A 24,313-nucleotide genomic window follows, 5' to 3' on the forward strand; every position below is an offset into this window, starting at 1 on the left:
AACGGAAATCATACCAACACGACAAGTGAATTTATACAGAAATGTGGAATTCCGTATTATTTCGATACATTTACTGCCCGATTTTTTTTCAATGCGTTTTTTTTTTCCTTTATTTACAAGGCTTTCAGCCATTGGCTGGTTCGCCTTGGGAAAACTTTTCAATTCGTGACATTTAGAAGTAATATCATTTATTAGACGTGTTTCCTTCACCATGGACGGTAGTGAAGCAAAGGGTTATTTTTAATTTCTTTATATTTGCAACGATGATGATTTCCCATAGTGACACACAGGGCTACTTCCACTCACTTGCTATAAAAAATGTTTATTGGAATTATAAAATCATGAATTGGTATAGTGTATCAAACACCCGCCCTTCAATCTCATCCCATATCTAACAAGTACAAATCTCCATTACAACATTTGTTCTGTATACAGAGGATCGGGAAGGCTTATTAGAAACTTCTCACTAATAAATTAATACTCTTCTAGTAAATTTTGCATATCATTTTATTAAAATTTTATTTCAATTAGCATAAAATTTTGGTTACAGTCAATTAGCATTAGCATACGATACAAGAGATTTAATATTACTTGCTCGTGTTTGTTTCTTGTACTATTACTTAACTTTGAACAGTTTTATTTATTTTTTTTTTCATGTGATGGATTTCCCAGTTTGGTTAGAAGTTTCGAAGCTAACGCATGTCCACAGGTCTAATAGAAAGTAAGGTAGAAAAAGTGTATCATGAAGAAAGGCTGCGCGCAGGGTTGCTTCCACTCACTTGCTATAGAGGAGTGATTTTCGGAGTTTTGAGTTCGTTAGATATCGTAATTGAGATTTGTACTTGTTGGATACGGGATAAGATTGAAGGACACAAGGGTGTTTGACCCATAAGACCCGTCAATTTCGCTTTCAGAGTGTCGCAATCAGCGATTTTATGATTCGTGAGCGTTCACTCAGAGTGAATTGATTTTGACTATCTGCAAGTAGATTTAACAGGTTTTATGTATAATGAGAGAGAGAAGGATTAGTATTTTCCATTTAATTCCACTACTTTATTTGCTTATCCTTGACAGATACGCGTATTTCGTCTACAATGTGCAGACTTCTTCAGTGTCTTGTACTAATACTCGACTGAAGAAAAACATCGCATTTACCGAATATATATTAACACATGTACATTTTCACTTAGAAACTAGGTAAACTTAAATTTAATTTTCTATAGGAACAGGTACTCCACTGCTTACTCGTTGATGTGTCCTAGGTAGTAACTTGAAAAGCCATGTGTGTCCGTTTCCTTGATCCCTGTTGAGTAAAGTTGAATTACGTTGTTTGTTGATCTCGAGGCTTTGTGCAACATCCAATTTCCATGGTGTGATGTCCTCCGTCGAGAAAGGAGCCCCAATGGGAAACCCCCTATCCCCCTTCTTGTGTGAACTTTTCATGGCCAACTTGGAGACAATCCTGAAGGAGAAAGGACTATTACCAAACCGTTGGTGGAGGTTTGTTGACGATATCTTCAGCGTAGTTAAACGGGAAGCCCTTCCACAAATTTTAGATGAGATCAACAGAATTCATAAGGATATCAAATTCACTCACGAGGTAGAAAAAGACGGGAAACTCGCATTTCTCGATCTTCTAGTCATCAGGGAATCGTCATCATCTTCCTCGCTTGAATACGAAATTTACAGGAAACCAACAAGCACCAAAAGAGTTATCCCCTATACTTCCAACCATTCGTTCCAGCAGAAAATGGCCGCCTTTCACCACATGATTCACCGAATGCAGACTCTTCCACTTAGCGATACAGGAAACGTTAAGGAATTACAGTACATCTTCGAAACAGCAAGACTCAACGGATACAAGGAGACCACAATCCAGGCAATCATCGATAAAAAAGCGAGAATTCTACAAAGGAGATTATTTACAACCCTCACCTGAACCATTGAAACGAGTGTCCGTTCCATTTGATCAAGATATTACTTGTAAACTAAGACCACAGTTAAAACAATTCGGATTAGATTTAGTTTTCACCAGTAGACATAACCAGTTGAAATCATTGTTAGGATCCACTAAAGACCCAGTTAATGTTTTAGGTAAAGCAGGTGTATATAAAATAAGCTGTAATCATTGTAACAAAGTATATGTAGGACAAACCAAGAGAAATTTAGCAACTAGATTTAAAGAACATATAGCGGAGGTTAATAAGGCCAAAAAGCAAGAGGAAAAAGGCCTAACATATGATTTCAAATCAAAGGTTGCAGAACACATCTTCACAGAGGACCACCAACTATCGACGGAGGACATCACGATTTTACGAACCGTATCTACACCATGGAAATTGGATGTTGCAGAAAGCCTCGAGATCAACAAACAACGTAATTCAACTTTACTCAACAGGGATCAAGGAAACGGATACACATGGCTTTTCAAGTTACTACCTAGGACACATCAACGAGTAAGCAGTGGAGTACCTGTTCCTATAGAAAATTAAATTTAAGTTTACCTAGTTTCTAAGTGAAAATGTACCTGTGTTAATATATATTCGGTAAATGCGATGTTTTTCTTCAGTCGAGTATTAGTACAAGACACTGAAGAAGTCTGCACATTGTAGACGAAATACGCGTATCTGTCAAGGATAAGCAAATAAAGTAGTGGAATTAAATGGAAAATACTAATCCTTCTCTCTCTCATTATACAGGTATTCCACTAAGACGCCCACATTCATCAGGAGGTTTTATGTGTCAGACACTTACCTTCTGGCCTCTTTTTGTGTCTACCATGTATAAGGTATCATTGTAGCATCTGATGGTTTCGGGATTCCGAGGATCATTTTTTTTGTGGCGGGTGAGTGGAGTCAGGTCTGGTTGCGTAAAATACATTTGTGAGCAGTGTCCGGAAAATCACTCTCAAATCTCATTCATGGAGTCTCCCTGCGAGAATAAACTCGCGTGCGAATGTGGCAAGCAAAATTCATGCTTGAGATTCTCATGCATATTCACGCACTCACACTCACAACGTCGAACAATCATACCAGCTTTAAACTCATAAAAACCACTCAAACGTCAATTGATAGCATGCTTATGCATGTTGTATTAGTTTCCGAACCCCTGCTGCACAAACAAGAGTAATTAATAGCGCCGACATATGAAGAAATGAATTTTTGAACCTGAAAACTCAGCGGTGATTTTTGCGACGTTCCATTTTGGCTGGCAAAACTCTAGGCGCATAAACTCATGCATGAGAATTGAGTGTTTGAGTTTTTTCGAACACTGTTTGTGAGAATATCATTTTGAGTTTTCAGTAGTCACGTTTTGTTTGTAGTTTAAATTTCATTTCTTTCATGTTGTTATCGTAAATAATAGTTATTCAATAATAGATCATTCATCCATATATTCAACAATAAATTCAACGAATGACTATAATTTGGATACCTACCAATTGGACAGAATCAGTAGCAAGAATAGGTTGCGGAGTGTTCGCCTTCAAAAATATCAATATGTTTTTCAGGCTTGTAGTTTTGGATTTCATGAGTGGTCTGGCTCTGGCTGTGAACGATTAAGGTAGCTTTTTGAGATAACTACTAAGCTTTTAGCATAACTTTGCTTCTACGAATCCACAAAAGACATTGAATTGGAGGCGAATTCTGGTTTTGAAATACAGGCTGCTATTTTGAGCAATTTATCGTTATAAAATTAAAAATGGCATTTAGGTATTAGTCAAAAAACGTGGATTGTAAGTTAAGCATGTTATGGTAAGAACTATTGCAACGTTTTTTGTTTGCTTTTGTTTTAGTTAATTATTCTTGAACGCCGTTTAAACTCGGAGATGAGGAAGAAATATAATCATTTGGTAATAATACATAAACACACACACAATGAAAAATACTTCCACGGATACTTTCAATACTGTCATTGACAAGAACTTATACATTGAGAAAACACCTATAATGACAATGGCAACTGACAAACGTAAAGACATCGACAAAGACAATGGCGTTGACTGACACTGATTCTCAAAAAATTTCATGCTTAAGAAGGTAATGCAAAACATGCTATGTACATTTACTTTCCAACTGTTACTCCGACTATTCCCTACTTGAAACACTATTCCTCCCTATCCGGCATCTTAACCAGCATTCACTTGATCCCTGTGATTATTATTCGGTAGTGCCAAATCTTTACCTCTACCCTTGTGCTGTATGGACAGTGATGTTTCACCTATGACCCCCTTCTGTGCTTGAAAATGAAAATGAAAATATCATATTTTTGACGTGTTTCAAGTACATCGTCTTTGATGTGACAGTAGTTTTTATTTTTTTTTTTGCTGTTGGGATGCATCAAAATACTTATTTGATTTTACCGTATTTATCCGTGCAACAAACATTTTTCAGCTCAAATCTCTTTATAATTGTCATGTATTAGTTCCCGTAAAAAAAGTCTAAATATTTGATGATATTTACAACTATATTTAAGCTGCCTTGCATCCTGAAGCAACTGGCTTTACAAACTCATTGAGATATATAATCAACCGTTTTTCTGCCCTACATCAAAGTGACCGATGAAGCAAGATTTTTTTTTTACGAGTATTTCCCATGGCACACTCTGATGATGGCACGTAGTTGAAATAAGTGTACCAAGAGCAAACCAATCGATAAACGACGTTGATGGTTCGTCATACCGTTTTTCCAGCATCGAGATGGCTCCCTTGGGATCAATTGGATGGATTTGGATCACCGGTTAAAGTCTCTTATACAAACGATGGTTTGATACAACAAAGTATGCTAGTGCCCGTTGACTTACCACCTGGTTGACAATTGTGATGTATCACAAAGAGTGTTTTCTTTTTTTTTCCTTTGGTTTGTTTTTTCCGTCGATCTTGTTTTCCGTGCTGAGCACCAATGCTACCGACGTGCCAGGAAGGCAGCTCCCACACCTGGACCCTACCTATCGACCCATCAACTCATGAACCGGGGACCAACGGCTTTACTTCCCATCCGAAGGAAGGCGTGATCAGAGATGTTATGCCTCAGAACATCCCGGCGGCGCCGACTGGTATTGAACCCAGGCCTGCTGAGGTGAGAGGTAATCACGCTTACCACTACACCACCGGCGCCGTTAAGAGTGTTTTCTTCTATCGACAATTTTCTGATACAGAAAGATCCAACCAACAAACTGTGATTGAAATGATTTGAACTAATCTAAAATGGAGAATTTCCAGATGTAAGCATGCATGACATTTGTGATAGACCTAATCCAACCAATTTCGAGCTGTCAAATAAAACCAATTTTTAACTCTTCTGGTGTGACAAAACGAATATAAATATTACAATTCATCAATATTAAAAATGTTCAAGCTTACCTCAAACCATTCTATCCAATAGTTCTTCGACAGATCTGAGAATTCATGGTCAAGATAAGAGAACTTCAGGGCAGTCAACATCAATTGTAGGAATGCAAGGAAAAACCGAAGATTTTTAAATGCCCACGGAAGTGGAAAACAGTTCCAACCCGAAAGATTTCCTCGACCGTACTGGGAATCGAACCCGCCGTGGCCTCCTTGTTGGTAATACCGTGCCTTTACTGACTAGGCCATATGAGGCCTTTAGAAGAATGATACATAATAAGAAATCTCGCGTCACTTTTCAAATAGACCAATGTAACATATCCACCATTTTGAGAAAATCGAAGTTGAAGTTCGACAGTTTATTATTTTAACTGTTTAAAAACAATACATTTTGCAATACTATTTTTAATGTAGTCAGTGTATAATAACGTTGAAAATTCAGAAGAAACGGTAAAATCACAATTTTACTTTGAATGTCATGCTACAACATAGAAAAAACCACATAGGACGTTTTGACAAGTCGTGTTGTACATTGGACATGTTACAGGACGATTTTTCTCATTGACATAATCAATGAGTGTTTTGTCTACATGATACTAGATTCCCTTTCACAGATTTCAGAGTATAGTACCTAACTTTAGATTGGCCCCGCCTTTGGAAAATGAGCACCAATCATGTTAGGCAGTCCGAATGACCGAAGTAACAACCCATCATTTCAAACTGTACAATGGACAATTTTTGATCAATGAATATCTTAAATAAATGAAAGTAAATTTGGATGGATGTTTTTGTATCACATACAATGGTTGAAGAGCAATAGTTTGTATCGCTTAACTCGATTTGTTTACATTTGTTACATTGGTCTATTTGAAAAGTGACGCGAGAAATGTTTGGCAATTGACACTGTTAATCACAGACCAACAGACAAAAAGTCAAAAAGTCATAGTTCATTGAAACAGGTGGTGGGGAGAACATTAGTCGTTTTTGGACATGAACAAGCTAGTGGCTAAAAATCTCCTTAATAAATTATTTAAAAAAAATAACATTAGTCGTTTGAATCGCTCATTGATTGCTAAGCCAGAAAATCTCCTTCCGAAATCAAATACCCAAACAACCCCACAGCACATTCCAGGAATGAATGGAAGCAATTGAACAAATTATGAACCATCGTAATAAAAATAAGCACATCCACGGAACATTACCATGTTCATCAAGCGTATTCATCTGCTTTGTCCCGCCTTGATTACCATCATGAGTATCCTACCTATTTCTGAATATAAGTGCCACGTTGTCGTCGAACGCAAATTGGAGGTTAATTTAATTTAATCAATTCCACCCACACGTCGAGAATCGCAACTACGGCAATGAAATGGTAGAATCAAGGAAAGTGTGCGTATGCAGCCCCTGCCGAGCCTATATGTACACGCGTAATTCAATTTGACACTCATGAGATTTTATTAGCATTCGGTGCGTAGCAGTGCATAAAATATCATTGTGAAGCTTCTGGTTCCATAAAACATTACAAATTTAAAAGAAAATCCCTCCTTGAGCTAAAATTTATTCGGAGTATACCAGTGCGTTAAATTCGAAATTTATTTTACAGAAAATTAGTCTCAATACTGTTCTTGCCTACGTTGAAAAAAAAAATGGAAAAGCTTAAGATGAACTTACTCTCATAACTGGCTCATATCCCCTATGTCGACTACGAGAATCATGTAAAAGAAAAGTTTTTTTCAGGGTTACTAAGATAGTCGCTTTAATTTTCTCCTGTTCCACATTTCGATTATTTTTTTGCTATATGTCGCTAGCTCCTTCGACTTCAATATAGAATCAAGGAGGGTTCACATAAAAACAAATCACCATAACGCTACATAAAGCTTTACCAAGCATGTGAACTTTCCACTTTTATCCTAAAAGCTTTCCATAGTATCGTAATATGATGTGTCGTACACACAGCCATTGAACACGACTCAAAATTGAGTTCTATTCGTAGTACACTGAGTAAAATTTTCCTCGATTTTCCACTTCACGGTCAATGAGAGTACCGTAATCTGAGGGAAAATTGTTCATCGGGATGGAATTGTTCATTATGGGGTGCGTTTTTAGTAGTCACGTAGAAATTTTTCGCAACTATAGGGTAAACGCTCCTATAGTTGCGGAACGTTAGAAGCGTTAGGTTCCTATAGTTGTGTATTGAGTCTCCATGCACAACTATAGGAACCAAACGCTTCTAACGTACCGCAACTATAGGAGCGTTTCCCCTAATAGATATCATTTTGTCATGCGACTCCAATGATTATTACTCTTCAATTTCTCATAAAAAAAAGTAGATTTCACTGCATAAATTTCAACGTTATTTAGCTGATGTTCAATACCTTGAAGGGAGAAGCAGATAGCACACACGGAATTTATTTTATAGTTGTTCTTCTTGTCATGAAAATTTGAGCCAAAAAATTCAAATCAAAATAAGCGAAGCAAAATAGCCTGTTTTGTTTTAAGCGTGTAGTAATTGTTTGAGATTGTTCAGTGTGACATTTCGTGACAGCTTGACTCTGGCTCCTTTTGACGTTCATATTTTTTAAGTCTGCTTCTCCCTCCCAATGCAATACCATTTAAACAAACGGTCGTAATTTGGGAACGATTGTCACCAACAAACAATTTGAGTTTATTAAAGGCTGAATAAGCTAGTTTTTAGTTTAATAAGTATATTTTCGTCTGAATAAGCTCTTATTCTGCTTCCAATGTTTGTTGGGTTGTCATTAACTTGGTATTTTTTCGTTTAGTTAAGTGTCTATAAATCTAAATTATTTAATAAAATTACTATAAAATGTTTCCTATATTGATAAATCAATGGCTTGCTGTGAAATTCACAGTGGTTTTTAAATAAATTTCCTACATTTAGGCACAGCTATGCACTTTATGGAAACCTTTCTGTTGCTAAAAATTCACTTCGCACAAGGAATCAAGAAACGGATTTGGATTCAAAGAACCCAAATAATAATAACACACACACTAAGATTTTCTTTTCTTGTACGGTAAATTTTACCGAAATCAGAACAGTTCGGTAAAACTTTGACCTTCATTTAAAAGGTTATTGAATTTGAAAATATGTTCAAAACATGTTCAACCTTGGTTAAATGATCAAATCTTGTTATTTTAGTGGAGTTTTAGTTTCAAAGTAGCTGAAAAGAAATTGAATTGAATTGCATAAATTTTACCGAACAGTTCAGCTGTTCAGATTTCGGTAAAAATTACCGAAGTCAGCGATAATTTTTAAGTGTGCAATTAGTAGAAATTTACTCGAACGTTATTTGAAGGGTGGATCACTTTCACCCCATATCCATGTTTTCAAATTCGAAGTTTAAAAAAGTTTCCTTAAAATAAACAAAAAACTCAATATGCTAAGTAATCATGCAATATATTAGTAACTCATAAATACCGTTTATAAAACCATAAGTTTGTCAATGTTGAAGGTAGAAATTTACATAAATGTTTACATTATTAGGTGAACAATTTGCTCCCGGATTATGGTAACGAATTTTACTCAAAATTGCAAAAAGTGGGTTTACACAGTGCATGAGTAAATGTGTCCTAGATTTCAATGAAAAACTTTTTGAATATGAGGAAAATCAAAAAATAGTTCATCAAGACTATTAGAATACTCCTAGACTAGAGCAAATGTTCGTCAATTTCAACCAGTTTTTTTTTCCTGGGAAGCGAGGAAAAATTTCCACATTCACTCAGTAACCCCACTGTAGTGAATGAGATGAGGACTATGAGATAAGCTCATTTGATAAGAATGATTGATAAGCTTTCACAGTCTAGATTGTTTAAAAATGAGTCAATGCATTATGAAAAGAAATCAATACCTAATGTTATTCAGTGCTTCTTGTTTCGTGTAAAAAGATAAACATTGCAATGAAATACGAACACCACTAAACATTTGCACATTTCACTAACACCAATAAGCCTGTTGGCCCGGACCTTAAATAAACGTCATTGGGATAGAACAGCACGGCGAATGAGAACGACTCAAATTTGAGTTTAGTTCACTCATAATCGCCAAAAGTGCAGGAACTCAGCGATGAGTTAATTTGCCTCATGTTTTCCCAGGTTTTTCCAGGATTTTCCAGGGGAAAATTCCCGAATTTGAGAAAAGTAAAGATTGGATTCACTCAGTCTATTGGTACTACTCAGAGACTGAATAAAATTTTCGTCAATTTCCTCATTTTCCGGCTGATTTTTTAGGTTTTCCACAGGAAACCATGAGACAAATTTTACTCATCGCTGAGTTCCTGCACTTTTGGCGATTATGAGTGAACTAAACTCAAATTTGAGTCGTTCTCATTCGCCGTGAGGACTAAGGTTGTGCCGGCATTCTGTTGCCTATTGTTGAGACGGTTATGTGCTTTCAGAAATCGTGCTCGGTCACTAGACCCACTTTTTGCAATTTTAAATCGAATTCGACTCAGTTGGTCGTTTGCTTGATTACAAGTTTTTTTTTTTTTAAGTTTATTTAAGAGAACTTGATTACAAGGAAAATCGAGGAAAATTTAATTCAATCTACGGGTACACTCAGTCTATGAGCATTGTCCAGAACTTTCCTCATATTTGAGCAGATTTTTGAGGAAAATCGAGAAAATTTTCTCAACTTATGTCACACGGCGAATGAGAACGACCCACATTTGAGTTTAGTTCACTCATAATCGCCAAAAATGCAGGAACTCAGCGATGAGTAAATTTGTCTCATGGTTTCCTGTGGAAAATCTAAAAAATCTGCAGGAAAATGAGGAAATTGATAAAAAAAATTATCCAATCCAATCTTTACTTTTCTCAAATTCGCGAATTTTTCCCTGGAAAATCCTGGAACAAACCTGGGAAAACATGAGACACATATTACTCATCGCCGAGTTCCTGCACTTTTGGCGATTATAAGTGAACTAAACTCAAATTTGGGTCGTTCTTATTCGCCGTGCATCTATGTTTCAGAAACAAAGTCGATTTTTTCCCACTTTTCCGGGAAATACTACTTGAATTGAAGGAAATTCGACCAAAATATCATTCAATCTAGATGTATGTCTATAAACTGAGTGAAATATCTCTTCATTTTCCTCGTATTCAAGAAGTTTTTCCTGAAAATCTCAGGCTCGTCACCTTCCTTGCAATTTTTCACTATGCCACATTCTATCCCCAATTGCTATTATAAATGTGCCAGCAGCGTTTACCGATCGTATCCTATGGCATTATCCTTCTCACTAACAAACCTCCAAACTCCTGTGACACTTATGAGAGGTCGTAGAGTTCTCTGCATCTCTCTTTAGTAAGTGTCCAAATAACAATCCTTCCCATCCCCAGCAGTTGCTAGGACATGGCCAGGACAGTATGCGACTGTTGTAGATAGTGCTACTTCCTTCTAAGAGGCCGAGATCAATCCCACATCTCGGTAAATACGATAACGGATGGAGGTGGCAATCCTCTAAAACAGTCTAGGACTTATACCACCTACGAATTTGTGCGACTTGCTTTTTTTTAATCAAGGACTTTTTCTGAAAATCGACGAGAAGTTTACATATTCAATGAGTAACCCCACTTTCAGCAATTTTGGGTTATATTCGACTTAATTATGAGAAATTCTCAGTGGCCGTGCATGCAAGAGTTGTAGACAAGATTTTTTTAGCGCAGTGCTTGTATGAAACCTTGTGTTGAAGTTGCAGCGAACTGTATTACGCACAGTCGTAGAATTCAACTCTAATTTTAGTTACGTTTATTCAAATTCACAAAATCGCAGATCATTCATAGACTGAGTAAATTCTGCATGATTTTCCTCAAAAGTCTACACGGCATTGGAGAACGACCCAAATTTGAGTATAGTTAACTCATAATCGCCAAAAATGCAGGAACTCAGCGATGAGGAAATTTGCCTCACATTTTCTTGTGGAAATCCTCAAAAATCTGCCGGAAATGAGGAAAATTGACAAAACTCAACTGAGTGAATCTAATCTTGACTTTTCTCATATACTGGAATTTTTTCTTGGGCGAACCTGGAAAAACATAAGGCAAATTTACTCATCGCTGAGTTCCTGCACTTTATGCGATTTATGAGTTAACCAAAGACAAATTTGGGTTTTTCTCATTGGATGTGTATTTAAATATAAGGAAAACCAAAGACAACTTTACTCATGCTGTGCTCCTTATGGCGAATTTTCACTTAAATAAGACAGGGGATTTTTTTCCCAAACAACCCACCAGACCTAGGGGCATCCCACTCTAAACTATAGCTCTAGTATCAATTAAGTATTTCCAAGTATCTGATAAGTATTCTTAAGTATTTTTAAGTATTTAAAGATTTGGATTTTTTAATCGTAGTGACCGGTTACTATTGTAGTTGTTTGTTGTTGTATATTCCGTCAATGATTACTTTTAATCACGTATTAAAGCATAATAATACTAGTTTCAATATGTTTTAAATTAAATGAAGTAGTGTGATCATGTTTATAAGTAAGTATTGTCACGCTCTTGTTAAATTATCATTTGATGACGGTCGAAGCGCGCCATTCATAAGCGCGATGCAACCCCGCCCATAAGGATTCTACACAGGTGTGTAACTTAGATAGTATTTTATGGCAGCGGCTTGAGGAGCAAATCCTGGATTAAGAGCCGCTGTATGTTAAATCAATGGGCGCAGTCGTACGGCTATAAACAGAGAACAGTTATAATCCCATTTTGAGAAATTATCCTGCCACACACAATATTTCAATTCTAGTTATGAAATTGTTCATCTAAAACATTTTACTTTCAGCGAACCAGTTAGAGCAGGGATAGCGAATTATTTATGATTTCGAACTGGCTGTTTAGTACGATATCAAACTTTTGAATTATATTGCTTAGCTGGAGGTTAATGGTGCCGTTGTCGTTCGAACTCGTACACTCCCGATCATAAGTTTAAGGACACCCCCAAAAAAGCATGACAAATTTGTTATGTTCATATCTCTGTCATGTTACGTCCGATTTTCATTCTCTTTAGATCATTTGAAAGGAACTTTCCTCGTAGGCAAATGGTTTAATATAATTTTCAAATTTTGTGTGCTAAAAGTTCACCCAAAGTTACAATATTTTTCAAAATTTACTCTGAAGAATCGTGACTAATTTTCTCAGAATTGGGTTGGCCAAATTTTGGAATAAAAGTAGTAGTAGAACACTTATGCTATACCATTCATACCATCAAACCTTTGGAGATCGAATATTGAACGTAAAATGAGAGATCATTGAACAAAACATATTTGCATGGTTTTTTTGGGGTGTCCTTAATCTTATGATCGGTAGTGTAACTAGATTTCAAACTGAACTGCCAAAATAAAAGCGTATGTTGAATGTCAATTCGGCTAAGAACTATCAGCAAGGTTCATGATTATGAAATTTTTTACTTCAAGCCGGCCAAGGATGCTAGGACTACACTGGTTATTTGCCAGAGGCCAATGAAGCATAACTACCAGCAATTCGTTGTGCTGGTGGGCTCGAAGTTGAACTAATTGCAATTGCCACTGGTGGTCGTATAGTACCGCGTTTTGATAAATTTACATCGGTAAAGATGAGTTATGACGGACTGGTGAGGGAGTTGAGTGAGTATCCTGATAGCAACCGAAGGCTTTATGTGAAATCAACATGAATTTCTCACTTTTACCAGTAAGTAAGGATAACAAAAATATTAATATGTTCTGAAATTATAATTTATAACAAACCATTGATATACCAAATAAAACGATTTAGTTCCAACAAGTTACTTATGTGTACCAATTTCATGTAAAATAATTCTAAGTTAAAATGTATGAATTTATTTCAAAACATTCCCCAAACAGTCCAAATTGAAGTTTTAACACATAGCCGTTTCTGATGAATGATAGAATCAATGGATCACATCATTCGAGCAGTTTAAAATGACGTTTCCTACCACTCGAACTTTAACGTGGAACAATATTTTAATATCTTTTCTTCTACAACCTCGAAAAAATAGGGTCTTATTTGTAAAATGCTTGAAAAAGCTGGAATTGATTGTTTCATTTCTGTAAAATCGCTGGTAGAAGGTCGTCCCAAAACTGCTCGACAATATGATTAATTAGTGAATGGATCTGAGATTAACACGGAGCGAATATGTTGGTTTGACCATGTCCAGCGTTATTATGGCTTAGATCTTATTTTGGGCCTAGTAAGCACAACCCGCCCTTTACCTCTATTTTAAGAATGAAGTTTTTCACAAAATGGAATATTCTCACTGCAGATGCTTTCCAAATTTATTGAACTTTCCGTACGTATCGTAAGATTTGATAAAGAGAAACAAATTGTGGAGATATTGTTAAAAACCTAACACTGCTTCTTGACGCCAAACTCAGCCTTCGGATTCTAAACTCGGCCTAACGCAGTGAAACGCCATTCAAGCGCAATTGAGTTTACTCTTTTGTTTTTTGAAAATAATGGGTGCAAACATTCATATCACACTTTCTTATTGACTTCGTTCGGTAGATTTGGAACAGAAGTATCGTACCAAACGCATAATTGACTTGTTAACGCCGTAATCATGGTTTGATTTGATGTTTTCTGCTAAATAGGCCCAAAATGGGTGAATAGGCCGAAGTAGCTATCTACCCTAATAAGCCTTAAGCAGGAGAGCATCGAAGGTTCCAAATCCGAGGAAATGTGATTCTCTTCTTATTCAGCGGCAATCTATAGGAGATGTGGCTTTGCGGATGGTGCAGAAAGCTTTCGAAACATCTTATTCAGCTTCAATCAGCGTAAAGGTCTGAAGTTATCGTCCAACGGTCAAGAACCTAATGAACGAAAAATCCATCTTTATGGAGACATGGTTTTGGGATAGAAACATTTGCTTAGGGAATTTGATTCCACACGCAGTTTCTTCCACAGTAACTTTCCAAATAGTTCGTTATTCTTGCTTTGAATCACATGTGAATCGGTTTGGCAATGTAATATTCCTTGAATCAAAATGGTCTCCTCCTCGATTCCTACAAAAAAGGAATAAATTAAAAAATAATACTTGATTTTTCTAAATACGCACACACAAATTCTCGGAAGACACCGGGTAAATAATCGAATGAAATCTGTCTAGCAACGGAGGTAACAAACTAGCGCTAAATATTTCTTAAGTATTTTTTAAGTATTTGCAGGTATCTTAGATATCAGTAAGAACTTTCTGAGTATAATGCGAGAAATACAAAGTTTAGAGTGGGATGCCCCTAGCACCAGACTTATTTATGCTAGACATAGGCGTAATTAGTATTTTTGGCTGACCCTAGCTGACAAGAATATACTTCGGTAGTATAGGGCGGGGCATTATCCAAGTAACCAAAAGTTCCGCATTCAAGGATTAAAATCACTTCCAAGTTCCATAAAGTTCAAATAAAGTTCCGACAGAACTTTCAAGCCACATGAAGCAATCCGCACAAGTCTTTATTAGTAACAAAATTTAATGTACGTAAGTATGAAATGATCAGTGGCCCGAATAAATCATAATTCTTATAGTTATGCAGTGTGAGAAGTGTTAGAACCCCATGCCGGCAAACACCAATTTGAAATTCATCAAGGTGTTGTCTTTCGTATTCAACAAGTCAGTCAGCTGGCACTGAAAACTCCAACAGTAGGCGGGAAAACAGCTCACCTTAATATATCTCAGATGACGTAAAAATTTGTGCTGGGGCACTCACGGAGAAGGACTGGGTTTAATTCTTCAAACAGCTCTAATTCTCTACTTACTAATGCTGTTGTTAAATCAATACACATTAATACCTGCCTTAAGAAATAACTTTCATAAAAGTGCGAACTTAATATAGAATTGCGGTGTAGAGGACAAAAACCTTTTTTAATTTATTTTCTAAAATTTCCGTTCAAGTCTCGCCAGAAGCTGCTTAGAATGCTCTTCAATTATGGTACCGGAACTTTCAAGTTCTTATAACAATTGAATAGATTTTTGTTATCTTTCTGCTAATTAGGAGCAAATATTTTTTGGAGATAAAATATATGTTAGGACTGAGTGCCAAATTAAATTCCCTCCATAGGGCCTTGTTTCAATCCCAGTCGGCGTTGCTCAATATTTGAACACATTAGGTAAGAAACTGACTAGGCACAAACCATTTGAAGTTTATATGGAAATTACTATATGTAAATATGGTTGGTAAGAATCAAACTAATAAAAACTTCTAACTTAATTTGATCTACTCGCCCATGAAGATTTGCATCGGTTTGTAAACTCTGAAAATCAAGATTTCGTCAGCAAAGTCATTCGACACCTTAAGGAATTCGATTTTAACAAATGCGATACGTTCGAGATGACCATTCTACACAAGGTCGTGAATTGCGGTAGCTTGAAGGCGGTACTTGGTGGAAGAGCAGAAGGTTGATCCAAGTCGAATATACTCGAATTGCAATAACGTTATCCACGCAGCTGCCAGCTACAATCGAGGTAGAATACTGAACTATCTGCTAACGATTCCGGGTATGCTTAAACTCGTGAACTATACAAACCTGGTTAAGAATACTCCACTAAACATAGCCTGCAAGGAGGGCTATCTTTCAATTGTCAAAACACTTCTCAAGCACGGGGTCTGCACAGACACCTGCGGGGAATACGAATTGAATGCCCTAGCATTCGCCATGTAAATTTGTGAATCCAGAACCATTGTAAGGAAATGTATAGACATGTTTACCTCAATATGACGTAACTGAGTAGGCTCTGTTCACGAACGTTTGGTTTTGTTTTCGTCGTAAATCAGTGTGTTTTCCACATAATTTTCAACTAGTACCAAACCAAAACTACCATCGTTATTGCGTGTGCAAAAGTGGAAATGGAGTTCTATTTAATTAATATTGTATTTATTGCGAAAATTCCTAGACAAGACTTTGGATCGAGTAGCCTCGGCGTCGCATTAGTCGGGTTGTGTTTCGGTCAAGGTTTATCGTTTTTTTTTTTTTTTTCGTTTCTTGGTGATGTGAATAAAGATGTTGTGTTAGGTTTAAAAAAAAACTGAAAGGATTTTATAGATTACCGCGAGTGAACAAACCGGTGCTATTTTGGAGGTGGAATTTGTTGAGATCTATCTATATATAAATCTATTATAAATGGCTTTTCCAAATACGTGCTGGATTTCTTGTTTCGAAATCTGGAACTGGGTTTGCAATACCATTATCCATATAATAACGGCAGTGTTTGTATACGGGCTATTTGTATGTGAAAGGGACTTCGGAATGGACGTGAATTACCAGGCATTCTGGAATGGATTGCTGAATCTGAAGTAGATGTAACATCTTCTAACTTCCGGACTAAAGTTCCTTTCAAATGCCACATTAAGGATTGTTGCTAGCAAATTTGTTCCATAATACCGCTCCCGGCCACACGATTCTATTCAACGATAGAAGACAAAAGTGACAGTAACGTTATATTGAGGTACACCTGTATATTGTTCAAAAAAACCGATCAGTGAATCAAAAACCAAAACCATATTAAAACAACTGTATTATAATGCGCAAAAAATACATTTTATTTGTACCATTTACATGACAAAGTACGTGTTTTTATGTTCTGCAGCTTATCTGCTTTTTTTTTTAATTAATTTAAGTTATGCCTCAATTTTGTGCAAGTTTTTTCCATTTTATTTGGTTTGCTTTTACAAACAGTTTCAAGTTATGCCGAAAATCCATCCAATTGGTTTAAAATTGCTTAGAAAAACACATCCACTATTTTCATTACTTTTACTACTTATGTTGTGGTATGGACTTTCATACAGTGCAGTTTTGATTCTATCTTCTTATTCTGTTGATGCTGTTATTAAATGTTAATGAAAAAGGTACATAAGATTTGAACTGCTTTACTGAACTAATTTTAAACCTATTTGTATCGATAGCACACGGTTGGCTTCTTGGGTTGTTTGTTGTTGTGAGAATAGAAATTGATACGGCACAGTTGAATGAATTGCATCTGTGTTTGGCTGGTGGTCGTTTAAAAATACAGAAATCAACTAACTTAAAACTAAGCACCACGCTGAACAGATTGCTGATAAAATAATCTGGGTAGCAGCTTAAAACAAATTGGCACGTGTTCCTTCACCATTACATTGCATTGCTTGTCACGGGGGGATTGTTTACTACTATGAACAAAAAAAAATCGGTGAAATCTTGGCGTTTTTGCCCAGAAAGATACCTCCAGTGTCTGGAGGCTATTTTTATCGAATCGATTTGCCTTCACACGTCATTAGATTTGATATTTCAATGGGTCAAGTACTATTTTGAACTGTTTGCTGGAATGTCTAAGACAAATCGATTCCGTTTGTTTTGTTCATTCCGTTTTCTGTTTTCAAAACATCGATAACCTAACCATTTTTTATTTATCCGACTATTTACAGTTTCTAACTTGTCCTAACACGCCTAAGGTGAGTATTGTTTTCTCCGTACACGGGGTAATTTACAGTTTTTCATTTTATTTTGAAATTAAAGTTATACCAAATCACAACTAGGCTTCACAGAGTATCTTACAGGCTAACAGAGCATTCATCATCTAGGATGATTCATTCACAAATATCGACGACATTTTCCTACACTCCTTTCAGACGGGAAAATATAAAACAAAACAAAAACAAAACCGAATCTCTTACAGATATGGCACATTAAATTGATTTCTTGTCCTTTTATCTATAATAAATACTTGGCGTGACACTAAAAAAAATAAACAAATTCTCAAATAAATAGTGCTAAACAATTAGGTTATATCATATGTCAAACTAAAAAAAAAAACAATTGGCCTACTATTCTTCAGCTACGCGAGACTCCAGGAAGCTAAAGATCTCCTTGTACTCCTTAACTCGGGCGATCATCAGGGGTGTCAGTTTCTTGTTGTTGATAGGATTAGTCTTCACGTGGTACTTGTCAACGAGCAGCTTCACAATGTTGATATGATTGCGTTGCGTAGCAACATACAGCAGCGAGTTTCCATAGGCGTCCTGTTCGTCCGCATTGAACTGATAATGTTCAAGCAAGTGATCCAGAATATCCTCGTAATTCTCCTGCACCAGATAGAGCAAGACCGGAGGTTCACTGTTTCGCAACCGTTCCACGCTGGCACCGTTGTTGAGCAAGGTTTTTACTATATCTAAATTATTGCACACGACCGACTTGATCAGTGACGTTTCGCCATGATAGTTAAGCTCGTCCACCGAGCACTTGTTGTCCAGCAGCATTCGGACGAATCGCACGTTCCCTTTGGTCACCGCTAGATGCAGCGGAGTTGTTCCGGAGCGGTTTTTTGCATTGATGTCCGCCCCGTGCCGTATCAATTCACGAGCGATTTCATATTCGTCACGATCCGCGCACAGATGCAGTGCCGTTTGGCAGAATTCATCCTTATGATTAATATGTTTGGATCCAGCGCCTACTAGAATACGCACGACCTCCTTCGATTGGGCGTAAACGGCGTTGATGAAGCACAAGGGGGCACAACTGACGTCGACGCCATTTTTCAGCAAGAAGTTCAGCATCGGGATGTTTCGGTTCAGAATAGCCATGTTGATTGGCTGAAAGTCCGAGCTTAGAGGATAGCTGATTTTGGCACCATGTTTGAAGAGGAGTTTCATCAGTTTGAAGCTGTTTGTGTACATGGCGAATGCTAGGGCATTCAATCCATATTCTCCGCAGGTGTCTGTGCAGACCCCGTGCTTGAGAAGTGTTTTGACAATTGAAAGATAGCCCTCTTTGCAGGCTATGTTTAGTGGAGTATTCTTCACAAGGTTTGTATTGTTCACGAGTTTGAGCATGCCCGGAATCGTTAGCAGATAGTTCAGTATTCTACCTCGATTGTAGCTGGCAGCTGCGTGGATAACGTTATTGCAATTCGAGTATATTCGACTTGGATCAACCTTCTGCTCTTCCACCAAGTAGCGAACAACGTTCAAATTATCGAACTCGATCGCTTTGTGTAACAAGCATAGCTCGCTGGAAAACGACGTCAATTCCGTACTGGAATCGATCCCCAAGCCAACAACTTCCTGTGCGCTTTGATACTGTATCAACCAGAACACTGGAAGTTTTTCATCTTCGCTCATCATGTTGACATCTGCCCCAGACTTGGTGAGAACCTTAACAATGTCCAGCAAGTTCAACCTGCTTGCCAAGTTCAGTGCCGAGTATCGCAGACCACTCACAGCGTCCAGATCTACTTCACCAATTTGGGTCAGCGCCTCTACCGCCTTCAAGTTACCGCAATTCACGACCTTGTGTAAAATGGTCATCCCGGACGTATCGCATTTGTTAAAATCGAATTCCTTAAGATGTCGAATGACCTTGCTGACGAAATCTTGATTTTCAGAGTTTACAAACAGATGCAAATCTTCATGGGCATCGTATCGCTCCAGATTCTTGAGAAACACGTGTACGTCTCCCAAGAACATGGACAAATACAGCACTAACATCTTGCGATCTTCCGGTGTTAGCTTGCAGTATTGTCCGACAAGGAAGTGAGACTTTACCGTTCGTCTTAGCAAGTACTCAAGAAGTTGCTTCCTGCTTTCGCTTATATCATCGTAGTCTCGATTGAGCATATCGATCATATCCTTGAAGCTGTTTGCGATGGCACAGTCTATCAGACTATAATGGCACAGCTCGTTCAGCACCAGTGGACCAAATCGCTTTCCACGCATATCCGAACCGTTACTCACATTCTCCTTCAGTAGCCTCAAATCGCCCTGCCGAACCGACTCGTACAAAATTTCCTGCATCTCGAACCACTTCCAACGTTCCTTGAATCTGTCCTCAAATGTAACCACCTCCATGGGAGCTTCCTGTACCTGCACTCCTCCTCCATATAGTCGAAATCCAAAATCCTTAAATACCAACGCATTTAAGAACACAGTCGCATTCGAATTGAAGACCAACAGATCCATCACCAAGGAATCCTCCATCAGGTAGCTCCTCAAACTCCTTCCACTCAACACTGGTGCACTCCCTCGCATTATCCCGACTCCGCCACCCAATCCATTCACCGACACCAATATCTCCAACAGTTCCAACAGACTATACTCCAATGCTATCTGTACAAAAGTCGGAAGCTCACCAACCGACTCCAGCAATCCATCCACACTGTAGCATTCAAACTTCTCCAGAACCGCAATCATATCATTAACCTTCGCATCAAACAACTCCTGCAGCATCTCTTCATCCCGCTCCCGGTAGCCTGCCAGCATCTTTGCATCCACCTGAATACCACGTTGACGGAAGAACTCCTGCATCACCTTGTACCGATTTTGCAGCAGGAATATGTTCTCATAGTACGTCCTCTTCAACTTCTCGTGCAGTTGCTCAAAGTCTTCGTCGTTCAATTGTAGTCCCATTTCCTTCACGATCTTCCTTGTAAATTGATGATACTTCCCACCCGTTTCCGTCGCTCGATGTCTCCTCCGAACTGGATTGATTCCGAACAGCCGATCCGGATCCATCAGCTCCTGAAGCTGTTCCAGATGCTTCACAACCATCAGCGTTTCCTCGTTCTCACCGATGCTGCTGTACGGCCGGAGCAGTTCCTTCAGTGCCAGGGTGGAGTCCGAAATGGAAATCGACTTGGAAATGTCATACTTCTGGTAGCTCTGATGCAGATAGGAATGGAGCAGTTTCCGTGCGCTGTCGAAGCAAGGGTTTGCCCGTAGTGCCCGGTACACTACGGCAAAATTACTCAGTGTTACTCGGAGACGGGTCTGGTGGTACTGCATATGGTAAAAGCGGAAATGAATGTTCTTCTCGATGAAGGATAGGAGTTTCAGTTCGTTGGACATGCCGATGTACATCTTTTTCAGTTCGTAGATGATGCCGGCGGTTTCGTCTTCGTTGTAGAATACGTGATCGAACTTGATGTGACTGAGAGTGTGAAGATTGTGATCGCCAATGTACTTGGCGTAGGATTTGACTTGGGTGAGGTTGGTTAGACAGTAAGCCGTCCCGAGGAAGGTTTTGTAAGCCTCGATCAGTTGAATGTTGATGACGTACAGGAAGAATCGGTACACCGAACGGAGACTATCCTGCATCAGCTTGTAGTGACCCATGTCCAAGGATTTGTTGATGAAGTACTTGGCGAGGGAGTATTTTTGGGAGAAGAAATCTCGGATGTCTTTGTTCTTGTGGGAAGCTTCTACCGAAGTAAGAACGTGATCCAGGATATTATCCAGCATTCTCACGAAAGCTGGATGTTGATGGCAACTGCTTATCGATTCACTTATCAGATGGAGAACTCGCTTAATCGCAAGAATGCAAAGCGACTCATTCGCCAAATCGTCCATATCAATCACGATGGCGTTCTCGACATAATAGGCGATCTTTTTGACTGTGTACATTTGTTTTATTTGATTGAAGGTTGTTTGTATTCGCCGAAAGATGATTCGATTCCGTCGGCTTACGGTTCGACTGAGAGATTGAAATTCACGCGAGCTCACTTCCTTCTCGACCAGTTTCATTTTATTTTTACTCAACTCATGGACGGTGCGAGATTTGAGTTTGCTCAACTCTTTTCGGCTGACCACAAACTGCACCTGTCGCTTCTGGAGGCGGAGCTTCGGATGTCGCTGATGCCAAAGTGCCACGATTGTTTTTCGCTCGCATCTGAGATAGCTAACAAATTCCGCCACACACCATTTGCCATCGTCTAGCACGCCCTCTCCTAGTGCTTGGAATTCTTTACGCCGAATTTCATCCATTACCAACTGTTGATCAACCTGACATAGTTCACTAGCAGCATCCCGCATCGCAGCAATCCGTTCCAATGATCCATTGAGTCGTTTTCGCTGTGACACGTATCGTAGTAGGCGCTCCTCCCGGATGCACGCAATGAGATCCAGGAACAGCTGTGACGTCCATGGAAATTGATAGTTTTGCCGTCTTCTGTCTCCCAGCGTTGTCACCCGCAACTCCTCGCACACTGCCTCCAAATACGACATAATCATATTTTTATTAATAACAAGCTTATAAATTTCGAACCCGACGTGCTTCTCCAAGATTGCTAAAAATACCCCAATCAAGTAGGTAATCTCCGAAAGGGGTACGTGCTTGTATAGTTTTCGCTCCCGTCTCCGCTCGATGTCCTCCAGAAAGTAGCAACACTCACAAATCATTCTCAGCCTCAGAACGAACCTGTCATCGAGATCGTTCAAATCATCTCCGCTGTAGTTCTCCTTCAAATATTTGGTATAGCTCAGCATCAACTCCACTCGCTTCTCAGCCTCTTGATCACCACCGCTCTCCTTCTCCTTTCCCTTTCTTGCCCCGTACCGATAGCTGTACTCCACCAGCTGATATTCCAGAAACACCTTCATCTTCTCTCCCATCGTCACTCCCTTCACGCCTAGCTCCTCCACCACCCGCAGAATCAGTTTCATCTTCGTGTGGATATCGAACGCTCTCTTTTCGAGATAGATCTTCAGCAGTTCTACAGTCCCTCTCCGCACCAGTCTATAAACCGCTCGATCATCCATCACCCCTTCAAACTCCTTCCGGACCATGAATTCCGCCACACTGCGGCATCCGACCTCTAGTGCCAACTCGGATGCGGTCAACCCATCGCGATTCTTCAGATCACAATCCGCACCGCCAGCGCTGATGAGCAGCTCGATCAGCTTGGTGCGGTTTCGCTTGGCCGTGACAGCCACGTGCAGGGCACTGTTGGCCATCTTCTCATCCTGATAGTCGATGTCAACCTTTGCCAGAGCAGCGCGGACCGCTTCGAAGTGACCGTTCTGGACTGCCTTCAGGAAGTCCATCGTTGGTTGATAACGGGTTGGTTTTCCTAATCGAATGACATCAGTTCATTTTCTTCCGTCGGGATTTATTTCCGATCTAGTGTTCCTCGTGCTAGTAGAGATCTGAAAGAAATTAAGAGAAAGAGTAAATGAAAAACACAATTTAAGTAAATCAATTCAAATGAGACTTATAATCTGACGTGAAATATAATAATTTGCACTAAAAATTAACAATTAAATATGTACACTACAATTATTCAATCAAAGTGACATCCATAAATATCAAAATGTGCCATTTCATTCCCATCATCACAGGAAACCATGCGTCTCCAGTTACTTGTGGTCGAAAATAGTCACATATTCGTCTTCCTTTCGCTTTCTTTAGCATAATGCACGCTCCTCCGAATTGCTCGCCATCGCGTTTCGTATATACAAGAACTACTCCACCGACTTCAAAAACCCCAAACCAACGAACTGCGCTGTAGCTGTTAAGCCACTTAATTTCATTCATAAGTCACCAACCGCGGAGGGATCAACACCAAACATGAACATTTCATTCAACAGTCGTTTGCTAAATTTAACCACTTTCCTTCATTTCGCACTTGGAAAATCATTCGTACCGCCGCACAGCAATTACCCAAAATAAGATGAAAAAGGAATAAAACAAAATATTTCATAACACGCATACAGCCATGAGTCTCGCAGTGCGACAGACCACGCACAGCCTAGTGTGAATCCAGCCAAACGGTGCAAATAACTGTACCGGTTGTAGTAGGCCACGAGGAGAAGTGCTGCTATGCAACACAGCGAGGAAGAAATTGCACTTTGCAGGGATTTTAACTGCACGAAGCATCGTAAAAATAACAACATCAATGAAAACTGAATGAACTCGGGAACGCCTTCGGTCGCTAGGAAGAGATTATGCTGCCCAGCCTTTCTCTCTTTCTCCGACTTTTGCCTCTTGGTCAGCTCTCCTGATTATGTTGCGACAATCGCTCGGCTACTATGTTTTCTCTTCGCCTACTTGAGCTTGAGAAGCTCCACGCTGAGAGAATGCGTGAATGAGGCTTTCGCAATAGCCTACTGCTACTGCGGCTTTAGCAGTCAACGAACGCACGTCGTCGTTGCGCCCTCAGGGGAGCAAATTGCATAAAATGCGATCGCTTCTGGTTTCCAGTTTCGCTCGTTTCGCTGTGGT

At 38.9% G+C, this 24,313-nt stretch overlaps 1 protein-coding gene across 2 annotated transcripts in view; it reads right to left on the bottom strand.

Annotated features, from left to right (window-relative positions):
- Nucleotides 1–16,879: 16,879 nt before the first annotated feature.
- The window catches only part of LOC135702019 (uncharacterized), a 101,905-nt gene continuing 94,471 nt past the window's right edge, over nt 16,880–24,313 (bottom strand). For both annotated transcript variants that reach the window (XM_065222976.1, XM_065222977.1), the window contains one exon: nt 16,880–23,238. In XM_065222976.1, coding sequence (XP_065079048.1) covers nt 18,148–23,136 — 4,989 coding nt within the window. In that variant the 5' untranslated portion in view covers nt 23,137–23,238 and the 3' untranslated portion in view covers nt 16,880–18,147. The remainder of the gene's footprint in view (nt 23,239–24,313) is intronic.

Source organism: Ochlerotatus camptorhynchus, unplaced genomic scaffold, assembly GCF_037179485.1.
Source record: "Ochlerotatus camptorhynchus isolate MF236.1 unplaced genomic scaffold, CSIRO-AGI_Acam_v1.1 ptg000182l, whole genome shotgun sequence".
In the NCBI taxonomy this organism is placed as follows: domain Eukaryota; kingdom Metazoa; phylum Arthropoda; class Insecta; order Diptera; family Culicidae; genus Ochlerotatus; species Ochlerotatus camptorhynchus.